This window comes from Ptiloglossa arizonensis, chromosome 9 (genome assembly GCF_051014685.1).
Source record: "Ptiloglossa arizonensis isolate GNS036 chromosome 9, iyPtiAriz1_principal, whole genome shotgun sequence".
Classification (NCBI taxonomy): domain Eukaryota; kingdom Metazoa; phylum Arthropoda; class Insecta; order Hymenoptera; family Colletidae; genus Ptiloglossa; species Ptiloglossa arizonensis.
The window spans coordinates 20184793-20211869 of NC_135056.1; the positions used below are offsets into that span (position 1 = coordinate 20184793).

The window sequence follows — 27077 nt, forward strand, 5'->3', positions numbered from 1 at the left end:
GATAACGATTACGAACGCGGCTATTAATCGCTCGAATCGACCGATGCGTCTCTCGTTCGTTCGTTCGTTCGCTCGCTCGCACGCACGCGGTGTTTATCTCGTGTTCGAGCAAGGAAAACAGCGCTCGTCTCGAACATGGAACATCGACGGCTCGTCGAGAGCCCACGGAAGACGAAAAAGTATCGAGAACCGTCTCTAGACCCGTGAAATAGACCAGCGATCGAGAGAGAGAGAGAGAGAGAGAGAGAGAGAGAAAAAGGAAGATAAGAACCTGTTTATCGAATCGTGGTCGAAGAGGAATGTCGACGTTGCGGCGTAGAACGCAATTCGTGTGGCATTTTTAACGAGCGAGATCCAAGGAACGAACGAAACCGAGCCAGCCAACCCTCGTCCCGACGTTCGCGTTCCGAGGATTCGCGCGGAACTCGTTGACTCGCGAGCGCAATCCATTATCGGCGCTGCCTGAATATTATTGATTTCCGGCCCGGGGAACATTCGTCGAACGTTTCTCGCGAATCCCGTAGGAATTGGAACGCCCGTTCGAGGAGATGGAAACTTTCTTATAAATTATCCACACCGAACGCGATTTAAGCCCAGATCTCGCCGCAAATTGCACACTGGCGCTCGATCGGATACGGGACCGTCGCACGATTGCTTCCCGCCTCGTTTTCGAGATACGAGGGAAACGTTCGTAACGTAACCGGGGGCGAGTTCGAGGAATCTTTCTTTCCACGAGCGATACGTTTTCTCCAAGGTGACACTTGCCACCGATCACGGTCTCGAGTACTCGCGTTTCGAACGTTTCTTCGCCGCGAACGACGCGAATGAGTGTTCTGTCCGGTTGGTTTTCGACGGAAGACGAGAATTTCGCGAAAAATTTCCCATTCGTCGACCCCGTTCGCCAATCGAGACGCGTTACCGCGGAGACAATTTTCCCTTCGAAAATTGCCAAAGGGAATCGAGTCTCCCGATTTCGTATGAAACAACTCGAAGCGGGAGGAGCGTGGAAGAGACGGTGCCGATAGGGACGCGATTCTTCGCGAGTCGAGGCTCGAAACGATATCGAGAACGATTTGGTCGAGACGTACGACCGTTCTTTTCCCGTGTGCTCGAACAACTCTCCGTTTGACGTAGCGCGTATTCGAGAAGGGTTCGGGGGTAAAAAAAATGGCGATAAATTGGCGTGGACGGCGGGTGTCCTCGGTGGTAAGGACCGAGAGGTGCGTAGATCGTCGGTGGATCGAACAAAGCCGGCGGCCGTATGAACGATGGACCTGCTTAGGTCGCCTCGGCGAGCAGCTCGGTGTGTGCCAGTCCCACGGGATCCGGGGTACTGGAGACCCCGCTGTCCGTGAAGAGTGCCGGCGCCAGTCCACCGCAGTCCAGCGGCAAACACCTGCACATTAGCCTGGGCAATCAGTTCAGGGCGGGCGGTTCTCTGCCGAACGTAAACAACAACGCGAATTACGGGAACGACGCGAAAGAGCACGCATCGACGCACACCGCCGCTATCCACTCGATTGACCATAAGGTACTGCCCATCTAATCGAGTCTAGTAACTGTATAGTTGTTCTACCTCGTCTTTTCTTGCACATTTTGTCTATTTTGTTCCCCCTTTGATCAAACCACCTCCATTCTCCGCTCCCTCACCGGTAACGGAATCGAACGCAACGATCGCGAATGCTTCGAGAACGCGTCGATACTCAATCGCGTGCATAAATTTCGTACGAGTGGAAAATTAATCAGCTTCCCTGGATCGATTGGAAAACAAACGCGTGTAACCGATCGAACGAAATTTCATCCATCCGTGCAACTTGCACAAACCACGCGATATCGTACCGATCGTTGCACTCGGGTACGACGACGAGCGGTTCGTAAAGCCCCGCGATTTCTCGTCGAAACGACCGAACGAAATTTCACCTGTCCGCGCAATTTGCAGAAACCACGCGAAACCGTACCGATCGTTGCACTCGGGTGCGAGGACGATCGGTCCGCAAATCCCCGCGATTTCTCGTCGAAACGATCTCCGTCGAAGCACGACGACGCGCGGCTGCAAGGCTGGAACGGTATTGAAATTACGTCGGTGTTGGGCTCGATCAATTACAGGGACATTATGGGGGATCTCTACTTGTTGCGAGTTCGCGTTCGGAGCGTGACTCACGGACCGGAGCCAACGTACGGGCCACCGATCGCGTGCCTCCTTTCATTAAAACCGACTATTTCCAGTCGCCGCGTAAAAATAGACTTTTCAAGATTTTTCTCCGTACGCGTCTCGCGACGCGATCCGCGGCGAGTCCGTGGCCGCGATCGTCGATAAAATCGTCGCGAGATCGATAAGCCACGCGGAACAGTTACCGCGCGCGCACCGTTTCGAAACTCCAAAATAAATGTCCCCTGTTCCGTTTTCTATTATTATTATTTTTTTTTTTCGTTTTTTTTTTTCTTATATATATTTTTGGCGATGTTGCTGCACGATCACGCATGACACGTTTGCGTAGGAGTAGTTTCGAAAGCCTCCGGGAAACTTGCATCCCGATCGTGAACCCACCACCCTGGTTTTTCTCGAGCAAACTTTCCGAGTGGGACGTCGCAGCGCGGGGAGATCCTTCGAGGAAGTTTTCCCCGTAGGCGAGTCCTTGTTGGAAACATCGCGCGGAACCCGTGGCTGTGGGTACACTTTTTTCCCTCCCGAAACCCGAGGAAACGGGTAATTCGAATTTCGAAATAGTCAGCAGCGGAATTTCGATCCGAAGTATCGACGACGAGCCCTCGTGTCCTCCACGGATGTTCTCGCGTCGGTGGTCCCGCTCGAATTCGATCTCGCGAGTCGAAATTGAAAAGTCCGCGCGAATCGAGTTTTCCGCGTTATTACTTCACGGAACGTTCTCTCCTCGGACCAAGACGATGGAAATCGAATATTGCGCGGAACAGCGTCGCGATTACGGGCATGGAATATTTTCAAGGAACGGTGTAAATGATAAACCGATTCGTCTCGGTGATGATGGTGGTGTCGTACGTTTTGCAATCGAACGGAGTATCGCGCCACCCGTTGGATGTCCCCGGGCCGAATTCGAAACGTAGACGCCGCGACGAGTCGCGCAACAACATCCGAGTTACGATATTGCGTAACCAACCACCGTGCCGCGCGGAGTTATTAGAAAATTATCTCGATTGCCAAAGGATATAGCATTTAATGGCCCCTCGCGGCCCAGGATTTTGCGTGTCACCTCACGAGAGGTAGGAAGCGCGCGCGTTTCGACGACGATTCCGCGTAAACATGTAATCGAGTTTCGCGAGTCGTCGAGGAGGGGGGGTGCGGGGAGGGAGGTCCGTGGGGGAGCCCGGTACTCGCGAATTAGATTGTCACGGAAATTACAATATCAATGTCCGCGTATCGTGCGCCGTTGAACCAACGAATTACGTAACGGCGTGCTCGTACGCGAACGAGACACGCGTTATTACCGTTTTTCCAAACGAATCGGTCCCGGTTAATCTCGGGAGGATCGTTCGCGCGGATTCCTCCGCGATTGCCCGACGATTTTCCCGCGCGGTCCGCGTCCCGGTGTAAATTTTACCATACCGCGAAATAAACACGATCGTCTCGTGTACGTGTGTCATCATTGTTTCGTCGATACGTGTTCGCTCGTTGTCGTTACTTATATTTTCTTTGCGTGGAAACCAAAGTGTTTACAAACTCGTGTACATACGGTCGGCTCGTAGCTTTCTCGGTCTCGAACGAGCGTACAATTTCATACTTATCCTAGACGAACTACGTTACGTTTACGCTACACCGGTATATAATTCTTTGTTGTCTCTCGTGTTTACATTGCGGCGACGTCGTACACGCGCGCGTATTGCGTGTACTGTGTAAGAGTGTACGTGGCTTCTGTTTCTTTTTTTTTTTCGTTTTTTCTTTTTTTACTTCCGCTATATCGGAATCGTCTTTGGAGTAATGCGTAACCGTGCCCCCGTGTAGGGGGTCGATGGTTGAACGTTTCGTAGCTCCGTGAAACAATTCCCCGGTTCTAGACGATGAACCACATCTGAAAGAGAAGAAACGATTACACGTTTTTTCGACGTTTGCACGCTTTTATTTCGCACATTCTCTTTCTTCGTTTTTTTTCTTTCTTTTTGTTTTCTTTCTCTTTTTTTTTTTTTTTTTGCGACCGCTGCTTCTCTGTGCAACGATATATTGGATATGTTAGTTGCGTTCGAGTGCATGTTAATTATTACGTATTGTTCCGATAAACTCGGGGAGGAAATTAAAGCGTCGCGCGCGTGCACGGCAAAGGAGATATTGTCTCGATTAATTGAACAACGCGACGTTCGTTCGACGGATTACGTCGCCGTGTTCGCCTTCGGTTTGAATTATCGAACCCCTTTCGTCGAGCGGTTCGTCGAAGTTTCTTCGATCGTAGCCGTCGACCTCTGCGATCACGTGCGATTCGATAATTCGCCGCGAAGGTGGAAACGTTCGACGTAGAAAGAACGCGTGGTCCTCGAGTGACACTTACGTCCGGTACGGCGGTGTAGATGCATCTGCCGAGATTTAGGACTTTGTCGCAGTTGTCGGCGCCAGCTGTAACGATCGATCGTGACGTTAGAAATCGTGAAGTTTCGCGACGTTACGTTCTAACGACGAAATTCACTACGTACTTGTCGGGGTGCACTTGCCCAGAATATCCACCGCTAGATCGTGAAAGTGCTCCGGCAAGACGCCCAGCAGCATATCCGTGTCCAATTGGCCGTCCTCGTCGACCTGTATCGAATAGATCATCGATAAGTTTCGCCAGTCGAACGAAAACGTCGATCGTTGCTCGCAATTAAATACGCTTACCAAACTGAACGCTTCGAGGAGACAGTACATGTAACACGTGATCGATTTGTCGTCCACCAGGTTCCCGTTACTCACATCGTCGATCTGCGCTGGATCCCAAATTGACAAATTATTTGTACGAAAAAAAAAAAAAAACGGGGAGAAATCTATCGAGATTATCGTTCGAACGCACCGTACGTTAAACCGTAACACCGAGGTTGGTACTTTGAAAAAAATGTAACAACACTCGGGATAAATAAAGTTTAATCGTTATCGCGTGTTCCACGAATCGACGAGGACCGGTTCAACGGACCTCGAAGGAGTTGGCCAACTTCTCGCGATACTAACCTTGCGTTGTACCGTGTTCCGCCATGCATCGCTGCTTGTCGTCTTGCACCATATCCATCAACTCGGGGGGCACCCAGTCCGGCTACGAATATATCGAAACGATCGACCGTCAGAGCTACGTTCGAGGCTTCTTTGCGCATTGAACGTTCGGACGTTTACCCGTTTTAACGAATTTCGATCGTACAATGGAAATTATTGAAATTGTACGCGACAAGCTGCAAAAGGTATTAAACTTCTCCGCGAGTACGATCACCGTGTATCTAAATCTGTCCGATCGACTCGGTACTTTTCGTTATCTCCAAGGAAAGTCGAAGAGGATCTTTCCGGGCTGAAAAAGACCCAAGTCAAGACCAAGGTCGATACAAGGACTCGTCGATCGCGTCGTATCCTCACTGTTTGGAATCGAACGTGGAACCAATCGGGCCCAAAGATTCCCGAAAGAAAAACCGGGTATTTTCTCGTCGTGATAATCAACGAGTTCTCGTGGTATTTCGTCGCGATTACGGATCATCGAGAGCTTTCCGAACGAGCAGCTGGGATCTCCTTATCTTATCCCCGGTTATTGTCGATTAGGGAAATCGATTTCGCGTGGTGTGCCGGCTGAAACGTAACTCGTTTTGTCCCCGATACGGAAAACTCGAGTGGTTGCAACGCGGTTCGCGAAATTTCTAATAGGCGATTGTAAATCGGGGACCGGAAACGATACAATTCCCGTGTACGATCTCTCGTAGGTTTCCATCGATCGGGCACCGTTGGTACGAAACGTCAACGTGCGACGTCGATTAGAAATTGAAATCCGCGTGAAACTCGGCGCTCGTTGAATTTAAACGTTCGAAATAAATATAACCGGAGCGGAGTGGTTCGTTGGTTACATTTCCGTGTGCTGTTTACGTAACGATACGTTCTACGCGTACCTGTTTGAATTTCGATCGATAGCTACGCGTTCCGTCTCGCTTCGTAACGGCCGAAAACATCGACGGGAGAAAGAAAAAAAAAGAAAGAAAGAAAAAAAAAGAAAAGGACGAGGGAGAAAAGAAAAGAGAAAAAGATTCGATAACGTTTCACGGCACGGCGATACAATTATGCCGCGAAACTTTGCACGCTCCAATTAGGTTCTCCCTCTAATCTCGAATCCACTTGCCCCGATATCGATTGCCCGGTCGCACGAACATTCGTATCGTTACTATTTCCGCCGCGTAGACTCGCGCCTCTATCACGAGCGAACGAATTTTGCGGATGGTCGCTCTCTCGGGTGTATCTCCATCGTCGTTGCTCGAGGTTGTCCCTCTTTCGGGCGTACGGTCCCTCCGCGGTCGTCTCGTTGGTAAATAAAGGGGAGCTCTTTGGAAAAAGCTTACCACGGCACGCACGAAGACCGCCTGCACGCACACCAGGGCCAGAAACAACAGGCCGCCTTTGGTATCCATCGTCGTCGGTTTTCGAGCGTCTACGGTGGTCGTCGCACTTGGTCTCGAACGATATGCCGCGACAGATCGAGCCGCGTGGTTTTTATAACGTTTCGGTTCGCGTGGACGTGCCGATCCACGGGATGTGGGCGTGCGTAAGAGGGGGTTGACAGCGTCCCATTCTTCGTTCGCTGATTGAAGTCCTCCGCCATTCAGATGTTGGAATCAAGCGCTGTTAATTTTCAACCGCGTAACGGATGTACACGTTGGATTACGTGCATGATTATCCACCGCCCGTGACCTTCGCTACATCCTGTGGTTTGTTTACTCACCGAAATACGGGTTAACTGGACATCGAAAGGAAACGGAGCCGTGCGAATTTTCGCGGAAAATTCAAGCCACTAGTCACGAGAATCGTATCGTTCGAGATACTTTGTCTCGTATTTTCGAATCGGTACTAATCTTCGCGCAGATTAATTCGATCGAGGCAGAGCTTCTTCCACGTGGTCCATCTTCGATAAAGTTTTCGAAAGCGTTACGAGACGCATCCCAGGTCGACGTTGCACTTTTCACCCGCGTAATTCTCCGACACTTCCCGGCAACGATTTCAACAACGACCGAAGTGAATCGAATTCCATTCGGAGTAACATCGACGATCGTTGCTCGATCCACGAGACACTCGACCGCTGAAATTACACCGTTTCCTCTAATTACTCGTTGGCCGGACTCGGTGGAGCTATTTTTCCCCCAGATAAAAACGCGAAACCGTTCGTTAGAACTCGAGAACGAACGCGTCAAATTACGACAACGGATTATTGTCGGGCAACTCGATTATCCGTATTGCGGATTTCTTTTTTTTTTTTTTTCTTCTTTTCCACCGCCGGGCAAGGGCTGTTTGCGTAATCGCGCGACGTTTTTAGACGGCTGCGAGTATTCGGGAGCCCTCGAAGTCGTCCCGTTTCCACTCTCGAATCGATTCTCCTCGTCGTTTCGTCACGGTTCGTAGTCGTTGTCGAACGTCGCTCGAGAAACGCGTAATTTATTATCGAATCGCGATCGATCGCGGCCGCGCGTCCTCGCCGTGGTATCAACTATTCGATGAACTTGGAAAGTTCGTCGCGGCGAGTACGTAAGTATGCAGCGGTCGCGTCGAAAGTTTTCGCGCGAGTGCGAAACTATCGATGCGAGTGACCGGGAAACGCGGCGAAAAATATTCGACGTTTTGCTACGGTATATTTCTATTCGCTGTTCAATCCCGTTCCGTGATAAACGAAAAGTAAACGCTCTGTGTAAGGTGAGAACGACACGTTGCCGTCTCGGGAAATCCGAGCTTATTTTTACCCGTTACTTGTTGTTTCCGCGATTCGAATATTCGACGAACGATACGACCGAGAGAAAAACATAGCTTCCGCTTCTTCGGTCGTGAACGATGTATCTTGGCTCCGCCCACGCTATTCCAACGCAAACCAGTGTTGTTGTTTGCGTAATTCTTTCGTTTCCGGAACGCTCGGTTGTTGTTCGATATTAACGAACTTGAACGCAACGAAGCCCGAATGTCCTCCATCGAGCACGCGTTAGTCCGTTTAGCTCGAAACCGGGTAACGCGCGCATCGACGTATCCTCCCGCCTCGCGATAATTGCATTTTTCGTTTATCGTTGCAAATGGAACGACCGGGGACAGGGAAAGAAAATCCGACAGAAGCACGGGCCGCGTGTTATCGAACGCTCGTGGATCGATTCGTTTGGTCAGAATGCACAAAGGGTCGCTCGGGTATCCCCTGGGGTTGTTTTTTTTTTTCTTTTTTTTTTTATATTTAATCGACGATCCGCTGTCCAATTAAATTTCGAGCCCATCCGGTACGGAAATTTTCGGTGCGACAAACGGATGGAATCGACACACGCGTCCCGGGACCGAAAGGATCCGGTCTGTCTTCTCGTCGTTCACGGAACCAGCTGGGAACAAAATAAATAGAAGAGAAAATAAAAATTAATAGTTCGTTTAACGCAACGCGGCCAATTTCTCGGTTTAACGAATTCGTGCGTCTCCTCGGTATTCGTTTGTTCTCGATTGTACGCGCGATTTCGAGATTCATTTTGCGCGAGAACGTAGCGATTTCGTAAAAATTTCAAGACGTCGACGATTCGGGATCGACTCGAAGAGGATCTTCGTCGAATTTTAGAACTTTGCGAGAACTTCGAGACGAGCCAACTCGACCGTGCTGGCTAATCGCTGTCGCGAAAGGAAAAACTTTTTCGGCGGGTTCCTACTCGATAAGTATACCGCTTAATTGTTCGAGATTGACTCGAGTGGGTCGCTACATTCGTTCCACTTGTTTAGAGGAAACGAATTTTCGATCATCGAATTTAGAATTTCTTTCCGATTACTCGAATTCTCTTTGCTCTTCCTGTTCCACGGGACGAGTACAACTGTACCTGTTCTTCTCCGATAGTATCGTTTCATCTCCGAAAGAACATAAAATTCGAAAAATAGTTCTGTACGGATTTAAAGATTCACGTTTATAAGATTCTACGTATAGCGGCGCTGCTGAATATCACTTAAGTCCTAACGAAGTCGATCCAATTAGAAACTTTAGAAGTGTAACATTTAAAGTCGTTTCTAACGAAACTGGGTAACCATCGACTAACGTTCCAGGGTACGATCGTACACGTCGGTCTCTACGTTTGCGATGTTAGTTCTCAAATCGTTCGTCCAGGATCTCCTCTCGCGAGTACAAGTTAGATTACCTTGACACTGTAAAAATTCACCGCTCCGGTCGACGTTACTTCGTCGAAATCTACGGAATCAGTGCTCAGCTCGGCATAATTTTACGCAACCTCCCCTCGACGCGTTTTTTCGTAGAGGTAAGCAAATCTTTGAAAAAACGAAGCTTCGAAAGTCGTTTCCAACGGAAGTGAACAGCCATCGACGAACTCTGTTCCAGAATTCGATCGTACGCGTCGGTCCGTAGCGTTTATACAAAAATCATTGGTCCAGGGTCAAGTCACGTTACCATCGCCTCGAGTTTACAAAAAGATCGTTCGCGTTCCCTCGAAATCGAGATATTTCCAGGTCCCTGTCTCCATGGAAGTCGACTCGGAGTAAAGATTCACCGCTCGATATTCCTTTCTTTCTTAACTTTCGCGCGACGCGTTTTCTCGTAAATGGGACTAACGATATCGTCGGGGGGCCGGGTGAAGAAAGAAGGTGCTGATCTCGAGCGTCTTAGCCTATATCCGTTTCCATCGACGTTAGAGAGGGAAAGAAGAGGAGGCACGTCGGAGTAGGACGTGCAGGAGCGTCGTTTCGCTGGTGGCGGGGACGAAGCGAAGGAAACGGCGAGCCCGGGCGCATCGGACTCGAAGCCAAGGTCGGGTTTCGATCGCGCAAAGAAACGCACCCCAGCGATATATCGGGGTCAAGAGACCACTTGGTTTCTTAGCACGATGCTTTCGATTCTAGGACGGTGCAAATGCCCGCGTACCGAGCGAGGGGCGATGGCTGAGGCGGGAGGAAGCCCGACCGGCTCGATTACACCCGAATGTACGTCGAACCTTCCTCTTTTCGCCGGAATCGATCGAATTTCGCCGGATTTCTGCTGGCCGCGCACGTGCAGTGGCCCACCTGCCGCGCGCCCGAGTTTACGTTGCCGTGCAAACTCGGCTTAACCTCTTGGACCCGCACGAGTACCGCTGGAACATTGATACCGTTGCTCCAGATACAACTCCTCTCTCTCTCTCTCTCTCTCCCCTTTTCCCTCGCTGAATTCCGAGCTTCTCCCCCGTTCCGGGCGAAATAACCGTCGTTCCAATCTCGGCGAGCAGAATTTTTTTTCTCCAGAGAGAAACGAACGAACATTTGTACCGTTATTAAAGACGACGCGTTTCCCCTTGGGAGAGTTATCGAAACAAGGGACGCTCGTAATCGGGGCCGAATATTACGCTCCGGAGAACAGACTAACCCACGATCCGGCCGAACGTGTAATTAATTAATATTTGGTCAAAGAAAGCTCGGAGAGCGCAACCAGCCGAGTTTGTTTCGAATAGTTTAACCACGATATATTACCATTAGGGGTAACGCGCGAACAATGTTTCGCGGCCATTAGCCGGCGGACTAACTGGACGAACAGTTCCGCGCTAAACGGGGAAGTTACCGCGATAATTTATGCCCCCCGATACTCGATTAAACGGTTCGAAAACCGGGCACCGATAGCCGATGCCCGTTACAGCCACGGAGTCTTCGATGCGGCTGCCTCTCGGTGCATCTTGCTGCATTTCGTTGCGTTTCGGTGCATCTTGGTGCAGCCGAATCCGTCGTCGGTGCATTGCCGCATCGAGATGCGTTTATCCACGAGTAGCATCGTTCCGGTTCGAGGCGTTCTAGTTTTCTTTTTTACCCTCGAGTGGGCGATAAAAGCAGGTTCACCGTGGGAATTTCAATTCGAAACGTTGACCGAATATCCGACGAGAGAACCGTCCGATCGCCTCGGTCGCGAAACGAACAGTTCTCTCTAGTCGTTAGACGGGACCCCGTGGACCCCTTGAACGAGACGAGCATCGCGAATTACAGATCCGAAAGGACGCAAAGTTTTCTCGAGAACGTTGTCGGTGGAACGCGAGCTCGCGGTACTGGCCTGCAGGGGCAAAGAACAAAACAAACGGGAACACGTGTTCCGACCAGTGTGCACTCGGTGTACCGAGTATTGATCGCGTTCTGCAGGTACTCGTTTGCCTGTTTCGTTAGCGGCACGCCGATGGCTACTGCCGGCGCGACTGCAGCTGCAGTTGCAACTGCGCCCAGTTTCGCAAACCCTGGCAAACAAACCGTCCCTCTCTCTCTCTCTCTCTTCCTCCCTCTCTCGCTCTTTCTCGCGCGGCCTCGTCGTCTTTTGCAATTCGGATTCGAGGGTGCCTTTATCTCGACGATGCTTCGACGTTAACTAGAAACCGGGATTCCTGCGCTCCGAGCTTCCCTCGGAGCCCAGTTTCGAAAACTGCGGACACGTCGAGCGGATAAACGGGTCGAACTGCGCCTTCTTTTTTTAATCAACGTAATTGCAACTATGGAAAGAAAAGAAGAGAGAGAAAAAAAAAAAAGAAATCGCGCGGAATCACGAAACGTTGGAAAAAATCTTTTCCTCCGAGTCCGGTCGACTCTCCACCGATTCTGTACCATCGATCGAGTATCCTATTTAACGATTATTCGCGATCCTAGACCCTAGAAAGTGTGACAGCTATCCGATCTCTTCCGCGTAGCATCGAACTTTGAATTTCTTCTTCTATCTCGCTTATTAATATCTCGGAACGTTGGTAATATCTCCGAGAGTTCCACGATACGATCGACACGATGAAAAGTCGTCTTTCCATTGCGTCGAATCTCTGGAACACGTGGATCCCTCCTCCGTGAAAATTTTGTAAACGTACCGGTGTCTTCCCTCGACGATTAATCATTTTTCTCCTCTCTCGTGCGCTCTCTCTGTGTGTGTGTGTGTGTCTCTCTTTCTCTTTCCCCCTCGTTGGCAAAGTTTATCCGAGTTTCTTTGTATAATCTCCCCGGCCATCTGGCATTCTACGGATCTCGTCCACGTGTCGTTCTCCCGTCTCCTCCGTCTGCCTGGTATCTGTCGTGAGCCGGTTTCACGGATAAAATCGACCGCTCGTTATTTATTCTACAGGTGGCCGTGGAGGGTTTCGGGTCGCGGTGTTACGTAAAATGCGTGGAAATATGCGGAGATACGGGATTTCGTTATCGAATCGGAATGGCGACGGTTCACGGTTCGCGAAATCGAACGAACCGAGGGTAAATCTTCTTCCGTTTCCGCTTGCGTTTGTACGTCCATCGGGGTAGGAGATTGAACTCGCGGTTGGGATCGAGATCGGGAAAATCTCGTTCGAAAGCCACGACCACCACCGTCCCCCTCCTCCCAACCCCGGATTCTCCCTATTTTACCAGCGGATAAATTGGTTATAATGTTGCGACCCGTTTCCATCGCTTCTCTCGTCCTTCGCCGAGATTACCCGGAGAGAGCCGTTCTCCGTGGCGATTCCGCGTCTATATACCGATATAATTGGATTTTTCTTATACATAATTCATGGTCCGACAGCGTGGGCGCGTCGACTCGAAGTTTCGGTCCGGTCTTCTCTTCTTCTTCTTCTTCTTCCTCAACTTTTTTTTTTCCTCCTTTTTTTCTTTCACCCCCTTCCTCCTCCGTTTCCCAATCGATCTCTTTATTCTCGTCGGACACCGACCACTTTTGCCGGAACGACGGAGAGATTCAGTTCTGTATTTGCGTTTGATTTATCCTCCGTTCCCGGGGATGGTGTTATACCGTAATATCCGATGTCCCGCGGTCCCGACGGATGACTCTCCCCTTCGGCTTCGACTCGATGGCTTCGATATTCTCCGCCGCTTCCAGCGATCGCGATTTCCGTTCCTTTGGCCGCGCGGCGTGTCACGGTTTGCTGAAAAATCGCCGATCGTACGGCTTAAAATTGATTCGCCCGCGAGCCTGACTTCGGATTTATCGCCGGGGACACATTTTCGACGCACACACGGATACTTGCTGCCTTTTCGTTCCTCTTCGAAGCGATTCGACCGCGAGAGTCACTTCGAATTTATCGCGGATGTGTGTTTTCTCCGCGTTCGAAAGTTCTTTCATCGAGGTAATTCAATCCTTTGCGCTCGATGTTTCTTTGCTACCAGAAACTCCTCGAAAAAATCCTCTAAATCGTAAAATAATCCGGAACGGAACATTTTTATATACTTCGCATATGTACGTTTACACTCAACAAAAACGTAATATTTCAATTCCAATTTGAATTCCAAACCACCAAGTTTTCCCGGGTCGGAAATAGTACACCGAATTAGACGACGACCGAGGATCTCCTTCCGAAGGGTTAAACGCGAGTACGTACTCTTCGAGGTGGTTCGACGAAGCTGTTCGTTCCTCGCGGGAAAAGTATTCGGCTCTTCGTGGTTGAAAATACTCGGTTAACTTCAACACGTTAATTTCAACGATCGTTAATTTCAACGATCGCGAGCTATCTCGAAAGGAAAATTTGCGCCCTTTTGGCTTCCCGTTTCGGCGACGGTGGGTCTTGCGTAGTTGAAAAGAACTTACACGATGCTCCCGTTGGCTGGAACGCGAAAAACGGGACAAAGGGCGTTGCGGATAGGTTACGTGGAATGGTTTCGTTGCGAGCGTATCGCGTAGCTCTGTGTGCGGAGTTTCGTTGTGGAATAGGCATCGTTGGAAGACGCGAACGCAACGCGGTACTGTTAATGGCGTGGCAATCTTTCCTGCCATAAATTCACTCGCGAGCTTTTATTCGCGTCTTCCGTGGCCACGTTTATGGGCAAGGGAATCGCGTCTAGAGCAGCATCGGGAAAAATTCGTGCCAACGGCGACGTAAACGGTAATATCCGATAACGAAGGGAAAACAGGTCGCGTAGGCGTCGGTCGGCCCGTTCTTCCGCTTTCCAGGAAGGGATCGTTAAAGGTTACTCGGATCGGCGTCCGCCTGTCTCTCGGCGTGGAGGATTTTAATTTTAGTCCGCTCGCGGTGGCGTTCGTCGATAGGAAACGAGCCCGTTGGAAACGTTTCGACGAATAACGGCCGATGGTGTTGGTTCTCGGTTACGATCCATCGATTACCGGTACGCCCGGTAACGAAACTTTCGTAATTATTTTCGAACTGGGTTATCGGTATTTAAAGTCAGACGCGATACGCAACGTTGTATACCCACATTTCGTCGCGCAGTTTCGTTCCTTCGTGCCCGATTCCGCAATATTTCGGCCACCGAATACGTTTTTACCCTCGTTCGTTCGAGGTCCAACCACCTCGACGAAAGGTGTTTCGTTCTCGAGGTGGTATCCGATCGTTAGAGGCGGTTCTCGCCGGTATCGTTGAACGCGCCGCGTCCTCCTGCGTGTTCCCGAGCGTGTCGTGCAGCCATGAATGGCAAGGGATATCTTCTCGGAAGTAGGTCATCGACGTCTGGAGACGGTAGACGGCGGCGGGTGTCCCGACGCCGCTGCGTGGGTGGAGCAAAGTCGTTTCCGAAAGGACTAGGAGACGCCGAAGGAGAAAGAACGAGCGAGCGAGCGAGCGAGCGAGCGAACGAACGAACGAACGAACGAGGGACAAGGAGGGAGAAACCGATCGGTTCCCGACCTCTCCAACGTCTTCCGCGTTTCTCGCCATTCATAGCTCCGTCCCGCGTGTTCTTGGTTTTACCTACGCTCCTCGAGGATGGAATCGACCCGAGTGGTTTCGGGCCGGGGCCGCGTACCGCCCTCGAGGAACCGTGCTCGTTTGGGAAACCAGCCTCCCCGGTGAGCTCTACGGTGAAAGAGGATGCAGAAATTACCGGCTCGCTATCGATCGGTTGTTTTTGCGGTAAATTGCAGCTACTTCGTGGAAACGGACGCAACGCTCGCGCGATAATACACACCGCGATCCTTTCCTTTGGCATTGGACGGCCACCGGTGATCGTGACTCACGAGTTACTCGAGCGTACGCGAAGCGGTTATTTTCCAAAACCGCTATCGATCGCTGCGCTACGGCGACGCACTCGGTTCGAAATTCGTACGAAATACGAGCAGAGTCCGCGATCAAGGGCCTCGAAAAGATCGTCCGCGTCGAATCGGCGGACTCTCGCCGCGTCGGAGATTTTTTTTCTCGTCTATATATAAATAAACGCGTACTCTCGATAACCGAGCGCAACTTGAAATCTACCGTCGCGACCGTGTCGAGGAGCGTTCGAACGAAAAGAATTTGAATCTGGGTTCCCCGTGTAACGCGGAAGCTCGTCGTTCGTTCGTTCGTTCGTTCGTTCGTTCGTTCGTTCGCTCGTGTTCAAGTTCACGATCGCCGGTTTCTCGACTCGTCGCGAGGTCCAACGAGACAAGGACGTATTTCCATCCGTCGAGCGCCGGACGGAGACTTTTTCCCTCGACTCTGTTGAGTAACTCTCGGGCCAATATAATGCCGAAGGTCGTTGTTTTTCCTACGCGAAAGTTGCACGCCGTTGGCCGCCGCGCGCACGGCGGCCCTCTGTGCCCGTCGTCCTATAATTTCTCATTCCACTGCACCGTCGTTGCCGACTCATCGAACGGTCGATGTGCATAAGGGGTCAGAAGAGGATAAAATTACAAAGTGGAAAGTGTCATCGGCGTTCGATCGGACGCGCGCTGTCCTTGAACATCGTGTGTGGAAAAGCCGAAGGACACGGGCCCGTTGAATATCTAATGTTGTCGGGACGTCGAGGTATTCGTTTAAGAGACCGGTGAACGGAACGACGATGGACCGTGTTCGAATACATCGAATACCCGCGGACCGCCCTATCGAGCTAGTTTCCGAAACAGAATTTTCCATTAAAGCGACAAACGGAGTTCGTTCCTACGGTGGTTCGACTCACCTTTCGAGGATTGGGCCAGCGAACCAGTGGAATTCTCGTATCGTATCGATGCTCGAAATACCGTTGGCGCGAAAGAACGAGAAAATAGTCGCGTCGTTCCATTCGAATCGATTCGTCGAGACTTCGAGACTTTCCAGGCCGAGCGCATATTTCGTTTCTTTCTTCGAGGCGCGAAGTATTCGCGGAACGCGACCAAAGGCAATCTCGCGGATGCAGTTACGAAAAGACGAGCGTGTTTCGTTCTCGAAAGTGTCTTTAATGGATCTTCGCGACGTCCTTGACTCGTGGACCGCGTCGGTGACTCGCGTTTCCCGTAACGGGAAAGAACGAAACGAAGGTGTTCCTTTTCCTCCCTCTGGACCGCTCATTCGCTGGAGAACGATCGATGGGGAGAAGTTGGGCAATGGAAACAAACACGGCACCATTTTCGCGATTCGCGCGCACCGACGTACCCGATGCAAGGGAATCGCGACGAATGCAAGTACGGACATATCTCGTTGCACTTGTGCATTTTCAACGCAGCCATTTTCTTCGCACTCTCGTCCGAAAGCATCGAGACGCCTCGTATCGCGCGAAACGTAATTTTATTCGGTTCGATTCGTTTCTATCGGGTGTCCTATTGGCCAAAGGAACAGAGTTCTTCTCGGTGGGTGTCCGGTTCGTCCTTTCGTCGTTGTCGAGCGGTACGCTCTTCCTTTCCTTTCGATTCCGTGTTTGTGTACATTCAGCGAAGCGGAACGAGTATTCGCGGTGTACCCGCCGAACGGAAACTCGCGTAAGATCGAGTTTCTCGTCGGTTGGAAGAGGATCGCGAACGAAATACTTTCGAGAGAGCCGATGCGGTCGAAAGGGATCCTGATTGCGACTTCTCGGCGGGGCCATTGTCGGATAAATTGCGGTTAAATGTACGGATAAATTGCGAGGGAAATTCGCGGAGCGTGCGCGTTTCTCGTACCAGCGGACGAGGAAAAATGTTCGAATTAATTCCGGGTCTAGCGAGCCGTTACGAACCACTTCCCGCGATATTGGCTCAGCTTTTTCCACGGGAAACATTTCGACGACTCGATCCTCTTCCACGAGACGGTACAACGATCGACGGGGACGTTCTCACGTTCCACGAGTTTAACATTCTTCGAATCACGAGCGTTAGATTCCCGGAATCGATCTCGTATCTCGCGTATTGTCGTCCGTGGGTGTTCTTCTTCTTCGGGTACGGCACGCGCGTGTACAAGAGTAGATTTTCGGTGCGGTCTCGGTGGATTCGACGATACGCCTTCGACCGATGCACCGAGCCGCGAATATAATATCGTTCCAGTGGTAAGGTGCAAGCGTCGCGCGCGATCGTAAAATTTTAAGTTACGTACCGATAACGGGAACCGATACTTGTAAAAAAGTTCGTCGGTCGACGTCGAGTGTAAGTGGTCGCGGCGCGTACGCGATTTCGAGAGCATCGAAGTTATTCGTTCGCTCGAGAACCCGCGCGTTTCGTTCTCGTATCGCGAAGTCGTTTCCGCGAACGTCCTCGAGGACTAAATACAGTCTCGGCCGGTATATTTCCCGTGCTCGATGCGCGAGAACTTCCACGAGAACTTTCTCGATATCGGGTGTGCCCGTGGACGTGTAACGAGACGGTCCGCGACACCGGTCGGTCCCGGGCTTAATTAAGGAGACGTCTGTTCTCCCAGGGTCGTCGTTACGTTACAAAGGTAGTATATTTCGTCGAGTATCGACGCGCCGGAACGTTTCGCCGCGCTAGGCGGATCTCCGCCGTTTAATTACCAAGACGACGATACTGCGACGTTCGCGATTGTTTTTCTCGAATATTCCCCGCGCGAGGGACGCGTCCACGTCGTCCATCCCGGAAAAAACGAGTAATCCTCCGATCGGCGGAGAACGGTGAAACCGATGATTCGTTGCTCGGACGATCGGACGTACCGCCGCCGAGCAATTAAGGGGAACGAGTTAAAGGTGGGGGACAGTTTGACAGGAAAGAAACGTTTTCGGAATCGTTACACGTAGCGGCAATTTGCGAGTCTGGCCGGGGTTTTCGCGGGCGGTGTGTACCGTTGCACGAGCCGACGCGTGTTGAATATTTTTCGTGGACTGTTCCTCGACGCCATCGGGGATTACGCGATCTCTTTTAACGATCGAGGGAACTTTTAATTACAGCGAGGACGAACGAGATCCTGGTGCTCCTCGGTGGAAGGTCGAGACGTCTTCGAGATACGTAGACGAGAAAACGAAGAAAATACAGAGAGAGAGAGAGAGAGAGATATATAGGTTCTAATGACGGCAATCCAGGGAAAATTACTCGATGATCGTTCGTTTTGTTCCCGGTATCCCGTTCCCCTCGGATCGGTGCTATTTTCGGGTACGCAAAATATCGATTCTCGTTGAAAGTTCGCGGAATCGAACTCGCTCCGGCGTTGATTCTTAATCGGGACGATCTTCGTTTAAAACGGAAACGGAAAAACCTTTTTCGAACAAAACGGAAGCTCACGTGCAACGGAGCGTGATTGTATTTAAATGTCGTCGTCGAACGCCACGTGCTAATAATTCGGATACCAAGAGCTCTTTGTCCTCCTCCTTCTCCTTCTCCTCCACCATCTCCTCCCTTCTTTCGATTCGAGGAGCTCGTCCTCCGCGAGAACGTCGAGGTCGGTATTCATCTCGGAGGATCGACGCTCGTCCCGAGGCTACGATTACGCTGGGTTCTCGGTCTTTTGTCTTCTCGCTGGCAGAACCTCGGCGCAACTGCTCCCGCTCTCCGATCTCGAAGATGTTATCTTTGGCATACTCTCGACGTCTTCGACGTTGATACACGGAACGGGACACCCGAACTTCTAATAATGATATCACCTTGCACGCGAAACCCACGCACGGCAGACAAATCGGATGGGTGGTTTACCAACGACTCTCCAAGTCGGAAGTTACCTTCCTCGCAACGTCGAAACGCGTACCGGGATCGGTGCTCGCTTTCGGGTATACATTGCCGATCGGAAGTTTACAATCGTCGCGCGGGAAGAATTATTTTTCTCGTCGCGTATTTAGGGCGCTGCGAAAGAACTTTGCGTCGCGATTGAACAGCCTTTTCCTTTAAGTATCTTTGAACTTTTTTACCGCTCGATATTAAATTCCTCGAGCAATGTTCTTTCCACGTTCGAGTCGTACACGTTCTCCCATCGACGAATCTACGATTTGGGAAGACGAACCTCCCCTTGCATCGATATATTTATAAATGAAACACAGGATACGATAATAAAGTAACGTTAAATAAAAGAAGCGTTCTCAAATATTTGGCCCCCGTGGTACGCGAACGTTGCACTTTCGATACGATTATCCTCGTCGAATTTCGATATCGGGGAAAAGAGCTCGTAGCATCGCTTCGAGCAACGTCTCGAGACACCCGGTGTTACGCATAATTCCCCGATTTTCAACCGACGCTGTTATGGTAATGGGCGGTCGGACGTTATCGAGACGGGACGAAGCTGGCTCCCATTCGCGAAGCCTCGAAACGGTCTTTTATTAATTTCTCGTCGAATCTCGTGGTCGTTCGCTACAACGTCCATGCATTATTCCGCGTTCGTTCGTTCGTTCGTTCGTTCGGTCGATTCCTTACGGGCCAACGACAATTTAGCCAAGGATACCGTTTTCTCGGGAAGCGGAGAACGTTCGCTAATTGGCAGACGGCTCGTGTTTCTCGTTAGGCGCGCTTTTTCAGTTCCGTTCGAGCGGAACTGCGCACTTTGGCGATGCATCGTTTGTTCGGTTCGGTTACGGAACACCGATAAATCTCGCGGAAATTTTTCGTCGAAAGATATCCGATTTCCGGTTCGAGGACCGCGAACGAACGGTGAATTTTTCGGGCCCGATTCGGGGAATAAACGCACGGTGTCGCGTACGAGGATCGTCGACGGAAGATTTTCTCGTTTCGCGTCGCTGTAGCCACCGGATGGACGTCGGGGGTCTCGAAATACGTGTGAGCATGTGTCGCGCAGATTGGTGAGTTGCGCGCCGGCGCTCGCGAGTCCGCGCGTATCGTAAAAAAGGCGCCGGCAAGGTTATTCTTGCATCGTCACCGCGCGAGTTACCGATACACGCTTTGCATACTACCGTATGTAAATAGCAGTTACCATTGTACCGAGTCCGGTCGAGAGCGGGACGGTCGCGGAGGACCGTAACCTCTTCGAACCTCTGGTACCCGAGACACCGTTGGTAAATAAGTTCGGGAACGAGTCGCGACGAATGAAACCTATTCTCCGTCGGCGTTGTTTCGTCACGGAGCCACTCCCGTCGTTCGAACACCCGATCGCGCTCATTAACGTGCAAAGCCGCGGGAATTACGATTCGAGAAATGCAATTCCTTCTGTTTGCCGCGCGTGTTCCACCAGCCGCTGCGAAAGGTCGTTAAACCTGGGCTCAATACCGAGGATTTGCAATCGCGGTTCGCCGAGCGTTTCGAACGCGAGAATCGATCGGCAATCGTCGATCGCCACCTTCCGTCCACCGATTCTCGGGGGAGCTGGCCGGGTTTGTTTCGAGTGGAATTTCGAGTTTCTACCGCTCACGTGGACGCGACAGATGTTGCAACGTGTGTATGTATCTATGTATGTATGTATATACGGACGGTGGATCGTCGAGGTTTCGATACCGAGAATTTTTGATCGCGACTCGCGCGGAATTTCAAATACCTAGAAAATCGATCGGTGCTCCTCGATAGCCAGGATCTTTGGCACCGTCGAGAGGGGGCTTTCGCGCGGAATTTCGACTTTCTCCCGATCGCGTAACAACCTCGCGATTGCCCGTTACCGCGAACCTTCCACCGATCACCGGTAAGGGGAGTTTTGAAAGAATCCCGAGTTTTCGTCGATCGCGCGAACCAGACGAACACGTTGCGTTTTACACGGTGGATCGTGGTCGTTTCGACGGCAAGGATCGTGCACGGAATTTCGACCGCGAGATCGATCCGTCGTTCGTCCATAGCCACGATCTTTGCACCATCGATGGGAGGGGAGACGAATGGAATCTCGAGTTTCTTTCGGCCACGTGGCCACGATGGTCGTTGCAACATCGATCGTCGCGCGTCTTCGAAACCGAAGACAAACCTTGAACGGGCGGTGAACGTCTTCGGTGTGTTCCTGGCTCGCGTCGCGACGCCCGGGACGGTTTACGATACCGGTGTCGTCGCGAGAGGCGCGCGCCCATCGCATTTACCGCGTCCCTTGGTAATTTACTTCGTAATCTTGTCTGCGGTCGTACGTAGCGCGCGTCGTAACGTAATAGGACTGCAGCCTCTCCTACGTGAACGCGGGCCGCCGTCGCTCGTCTCTCTTTTCCTAATTGGAACCTAAATGCATCGCCGTATTATCGATAATCGAGTTACTCCTACAATTACGATGGAATTTCCGCGTTCGACTGGAAGAGGCGGCCTCGGTTCCGCTTGTCTCTCGACGAAATGGCGCTACGCGTCGCGATGTCGATCTCGCTTACGAACGGATCGAAAGGACGACACGGTCGAAGGTGTCTCGAAGTGAACTTTAATCGCGAGAAAAAAAAAAGAAGAAAAATGCGTTGAAGGACAAAGATCCTTGCCAAATGGAGAATAGACGGTTCGAACGATGCTCGTCCTCGACGGTTCGAACGCTCGAGGTCTAGGTGGCTACCAGAGGGTAGATATTTCTGTTCGCGATCTTCGGAGGAACGGGGTTAAGGGCACTCGGTCTAGGCACCCGCTAGCGCTATGCGCGGAACTCGCTACGAAAGTGTCGCTCCGACGTACAACGCGAAACCAATCGCGAATTCGTCCCGACGAGAGAATCGCCCACGAGACGAACCGAAAATCGCGATCTCGTCGCGCGTAACGTTTCATCCTCGCTTCCGAACGCACCGTAAATTATCCCGTTGGACGTTGTCCAATCGTCGCTGCTAAACAATTTGCGGATCGTCGCCGCGACGAGTACCCACCGTTCGCGAGTTTAACCGCCGCGACGATTTGGACGTCTCTCGCGAACGCGTACGCGCGAGAAATTGCGATTTCTCCGGGACTCGAGGCGCAATAATCCCCGGAGGTGTTGACCGTGAACCGAACCGTGGGAGAAACGCGTTCCCTTGTTTACCATATAATTCAACAGATATTAGGTAATAGCCGTGCGAACCGCGCCGAAGCGACACATGGCGAGCAGGAACGGCCACGAATTTCTCGGTACGCCCATCGTCGTCCTCCTCGTCGTCCTCCTCGTCGTCGCGATAGGAAATCCACCGCGCGAAGGAACGAGGAAATTAATTCCTAACGGTCGAAACGAATCAAGAACGAGTCCAAGCGCGTGTTTTCGGTACGAGCCGCGAGATCGTTATTATTTCTCGGAGCGCGGGTGTATCTCGTTAGGTTTATCGCGCGGCGCTCCGTTGGTTCGAAATCTCGCGCGAAATTACCGGGCGAAACGATCGAGGGATCGTACCGCGGCCGAACAAATTGCCGCAATTACACCGACCGAAAGAACGGATTCTCCAGCGCGATCGATCGATCGATCGATCTCGTTGAACGAATCGTCCCCACGTTCGCCCCAAAAACGAACCGAATTACCTCGATTCGAGCGTATCGACGAACCACCGCGTCACGGAACGAACGAAGCGAACCGGATTTCGCCAATTCGCGAACACGCCGCGCTCCAACGCGTAACAGCGTCAGAGAGGATCGTCGTACGTACTAATTGCGACGATCGAACGAGACGACTTAACCCCGCGGTTCGTACCGGTTCATACCGGTTGACTGACAGCTTATTAATTTCCCTCCGCGGACGGCCGGCTAACTCGATTCTTTCATTACGACGTTCGAGCGGAGCGCGCGAAAAATCGCCGCGATCGTTCGCGCGATGTTGTCATCGATAGCGTTGCGCGTTCAAACACCGTGGAATCAACGTTTCCTCCGAGGACGAACGATCACGACCGATCCTTCTCGAGAGTGTCATAGGCAAAATCTCTTCCGCGACCAGTCGATTATCACGGGTTAGCCTCGATCGTTATCGAGACACAGGAATACGGTGGTAGCTCCCCGAAAATGATGTTCTCGACATCTCGGCCAACTTGTTTCGTTCGTTAGCGAGGATCGCTATACACGTGCACTCGGTTCCTTGCGACGAACCGTTGAAACGTAAGGTACGGTGTTCGTTAGCCCACGGGAAGACTAGGCCGCGTGGATCGAAGGCGCGTGACAACCTGCTACGAGCACGTGTCGCTACGAGAATCGTTCGCCTCGGCGTCCTCCCGTTTGTGTGTACACAGGCGTGGCTTACGACAGCCGCGGAGAACGTGGAAGAGAAGACACTTAAAGCACCGCGTACGCACTACTGCCAATGCTCTGTGTACCGACTAAAAATATATCGTTATGCCATACAATTCTTGCGATGCTAAAATTGGAAAGGTACAGACAGGCAGACCTCACCGCCCAGACGTCGGCGAATCGAGCCACGTGAACGATTCGGCAACGGTTTTCGAATTCCGTGAATTATTCCCCTCTTCTCCTACCGTACGAACCGCGAGAAGGTACGCGGGAATCTTTTCTATACGCCGAGCGCATTTCTTTCTCTCTTCTCGTTTCCTTCTTGGCCACGGTTTCGCGTTTTCGGGTGGACGCAGAACCCGGTGACGACGCGGCGCGTACCTCCTCACGAGCCGTTGTTACGATCGCGGTCTCGAGAAAATTTCCAGCGAACGCGAATTCGAATCGAGAGCGTGCGTTGACCCGCTCGCGCGAGTCGCGGTCGCGTATGCAAAGCCGCTGCGCATACGCGTCTTATCGCGTACTCGTATTCGTTACTCGGTTTCATTCATCGGTGGACTATTTCGATACGCCCGACAAGGACAAAAGCCTCTGTCCGTTACACCCTACGATGTTCTTTCGCGCGTTTATTTGTTTTCTCGAACCTGTTCGGTTCAACGTGGGAACGCGCGAGATCGTTTCGCAACGCGGGTGTACAGATTCGATTCGAAACGGGGTAAAAAATTCTACCGGTATCGCGTAACGAAAGTTCCGATTCTAAAATCGAAGCTTGGAATTTGGAACTGCGACGACAGGCAACGGTGAGATCTCGGTGTATTTGCGGAACACGCGGATAGATCGGTTCGAAACGAGTTACATAAACCTGTGTATAGGAGTCGCGGAGCGAGGGATCTTGTAGACAAAGCAACGGAGGTGGAGAAAATCCGGCTCCGACGCAAATTCAGCCAGCCGGAAGAAATAAAGGGAAGACATCGGTAAGGGCGAGACCCTGTAACGTTTACCCTCCTCGCCTCCCCTTTTGGCTCCATCGCGACCCTATATCGTACGGAATTAGCGGAGCACGTTCGGTTCGCGCAAGGATTTTGCGCGACGGTGCCAACTCGCGTCGATCGAGTTTCCTTCGCGCAAAGATGCAGCTCGCGTCTCGTGCAATTTTCCACTTGGCGCGGTGCACCGGTCTCGAATATAAAATCGAACGTAGGGCCGATGTCGAATCGTGTCCACGATCGAACGGAGCTCGTCCGTCTTTCGCGTGGAAAACGATAAGAAGGAATCGCGACGTTACAACGATATTTATTTACGGGTAGAAACCTTTTTGGTGCGTCGAGCTACCGAGTAATTCGCTCGAGATGCAATTCGATCCCTGCGATGGTCCAGTAGGGAGTTTATCGTCGCGCGATAATCGTTGCAAAGGTTGCAAAGTACGCAAGGGTCGTCGCGCTTTTTATCGTATCGCGAGTTCGACGAACGACGCGTTGAAACGCGCGCAAACGATCGACGTTCACACGGAAAGATTCTCCGTAAGATTTCGACCTCCGAACAGAAGCGTTGTCACGGCCAAGTGCACTACTTCCCGATAAGATTTATCGGGACGACAGGTTGTTACGTCCGGGAGAAAAACAACGCGACGACGATGCTCGGTACACGTATCGTTGCGTCCCGACGCATCGATTCAACGGGGAGATAAATCGGACACGCGATCGTTTCGCGATTACGAAGTAACCTCCGCAGCCTTGACACGTGGGCCCGGTTAAACACCAGTAACGTCTCGAACGTTGATAAAATTTGTCGCTCGGATTCGTGAGTCATCCTGTTTGCGTTTCTTCGATCGCAGCGACCGTCGACTCGAGTCGAACGATTACCAGCCATTCTTTCGTGCGGTTCGAGACATTCTCTGCCCGAGTTTCCATTTTCGAACACTGCGCGAAAGAGATACCCCCACCGCCGTATCGAAGATGGGAGACACTTTTATCCGAATGTAAGTTTCGAACAACGAACGAGAGATAAGTAACCTGACCCGTTGAATACGAAATCTAAATTACGTAAGGTAATATTTCGCAACGAATACGAGTTTACCTGCCCGATCGAATAAACGTCTCGCGCGAAACGGTGTACGTTGCTGGTACAGCGTCACCTTCGTTTCGAACGACGCGATCGATCGTCTTCCGCGAGAACGGAGGTGGAGTCACGGTCGACGAGATTCGAAATTGGTAAACGTTTCCGGCGAAAAATGTACGTTTCTGGTGGTTTCGGGACTCGTATCGGGAATTCCGGTCCGCGAGAGATCACGATGATACGCGAGTGGTTGCGTCGTCGGCTGGGTGCTGTTTACAAATAGAATCGTCGCACGGAGAATGCGGTTTTCCTTGAACCTTGCGCCGGTGATGCTCGCGGCGCTCGTCCGAAGCGTTGCGCGTTATAATTAATAACGCGTCGCGATCGGTCCCGTAACGAGTTACGCGTCTCGATCGTTTCCGTCGTCGGGTGTTCCACGGTCGTCGATTTTCATTGAGCAGCGATCGGTCGCGTTGGTCCGTTAACGGTCGGGGTCCACTCGCGAAGAGAAAATCGTGCCGGCGCGGTTGTTTCGTGCGGTACGCCGCGACGCCGACGGCGGCCGATGACTCGCGGTTATTCAATCGCGCAAACTTCCAACGTAACAGCCGACGACGCCGTGTTTCTAAATTAAGGTCAGGCGAATCCCCCGGCCCGGGGCCAAAGTTGAATCCGCGGTTTCGCGCGCGTCTACCCGTGGAAACGCGCAGCTGCTATTTAGAAGCGACGCTCGCGGCGATTCCGCGTACACGTTCACGGTCGTCTTCGTTTTTATCTCGTTGCATTATAAACCCGATGTGTCTTCGTCTTTCGCTCCCCTCCTCCGACGGCAGCTCCTTCTTCCTCTCCTACGTCGTCGCGCTCCGAGTCTCGTCGAAGACGCCTCGGCGTCGACGTTTCTTCTTCCTGTCGCGTTCCCGGGGACGCGAAATATCGAAGGATACTTTAATTATAGTATCGGTCGTCGATCGCGCGCCCGTTCCTCCGTAGACGGACGCGATGGCGGCTCGAGCGTTCCTCGCACGAAACGCGACATCCGCGACCAGCCGAAAAATTAGCACTCGATGTTTACGCGAATCTCCTCTTTCCAGACCGAACCACCGCCGAGCGCCGCGAGTTATTATCTAATACGCGCGGCGACGATAACGAGAAGGACCATTACTCGCTCGGCGCGCGACATTAATCGCGATTACGGCGACGACCTCTGCGAGGAAGCGCGGAATTATTTTCCAGCTTGCAACTCCGTCGGTTCGGTGTCAGGTGACGTCGTGAGAATTAATCGCGGAGAGACGTCTTGCGAAATCCCGTGAATTTTGAAATCGGTTTCGATATCGTTCGCGTTCGCCTTTGAATCGCCGTTACGTTCATCGATGGAAACGTTCCGTAACGAGGGCACAATTGCTCCTCGAATCCGAGAAATACCTGCCATTTTTTCCCTACCCTGTGGAAATACATTTCGCGTTCTCGGGTTCGATCGCGCGTAACGTCTACTCGTAGCACTTCTCGCGAAATGAACACCCTTCGTTCGCGAGCGAGAGAGAGCAGCGAGGGTCGTGACACGATTTTCCAGTCCCCGTTTCTCGAACTGTACTCGCCGATTATTTTCACGATCGTTTCATTCGACGATCGTGCGCGTACTTTCGGCCCGAGATGCTCGTTCTTCGCGAATCTCCCCGTTCGTCGATCTCCAAGTTTACGATTCTCCTCCGACGCTCGAGAAGAGAATTAAATTCGTTTCGGATTTCCCCGAGGGAA

General features: G+C 51.7%; 2 protein-coding genes across 11 annotated transcripts in view; one reads left to right on the top strand and one right to left on the bottom strand.

Annotated features, from left to right (window-relative positions):
• Crtc (CREB-regulated transcription coactivator) overlaps positions 1-27077 on the top strand; it is a 52918-nt gene that overhangs the window by 3674 nt on the left and 22167 nt on the right. For 7 of the 8 annotated variants that reach the window (XM_076319470.1, XM_076319465.1, XM_076319463.1 and 4 more), the window contains exon 2: positions 1283-1531. The exons of the other annotated variant lie outside the window; for it this stretch is intronic. In XM_076319470.1, the coding sequence (XP_076175585.1) occupies positions 1283-1531 (249 nt within the window). The remainder of the gene's footprint in view (positions 1-1282; positions 1532-27077) is intronic. 8 annotated transcript variants of the gene reach the window in all.
• Obp1 (odorant binding protein 1) lies at positions 2366-25775 on the bottom strand. 3 transcript variants are annotated; one of them, XM_076319478.1, is made up of 8 exons: positions 25640-25775; positions 6903-7256; positions 6523-6802; positions 5165-5246; positions 4838-4926; positions 4657-4759; positions 4515-4579; positions 2366-4043 (listed from the first exon to the last, which is right to left on the bottom strand). In XM_076319478.1, the coding sequence occupies exons 3-8, from the start codon at positions 6589-6591 to the stop codon at positions 4026-4028; spliced, it is 426 nt and encodes a 141-aa protein (XP_076175593.1). In that variant the 5' UTR covers positions 6592-6802; positions 6903-7256; positions 25640-25775; the 3' UTR covers positions 2366-4025. The 3 variants fall into 3 exon arrangements, with proteins under 3 accessions (XP_076175593.1, XP_076175592.1, XP_076175594.1); XM_076319477.1 differs by lacking the exon at positions 25640-25775 and adding an exon at positions 22572-22672; XM_076319479.1 differs by lacking the exon at positions 25640-25775 and adding an exon at positions 22572-22672 and having other exon boundaries at positions 6523-7256.

Coding starts and splice junctions, on each gene's coding strand:
- Obp1 (XM_076319478.1), bottom strand. CDS start 6,591: ATGGATACCAAAGGCGGCCTGTTGTTTCTGGCCCTGGTGTGCGTGCAG. Junction 5,247..6,522: donor CGGTCTTCGTGCGTGCCGTG/GTAAGCTTTTTC, acceptor ATATATTCGTAG/CCGGACTGGGTGCCCCCCGA. Junction 4,927..5,164: donor GGAACACGGTACAACGCAAG/GTTAGTATCGCG, acceptor TTTGGGATCCAG/CGCAGATCGACGATGTGAGT.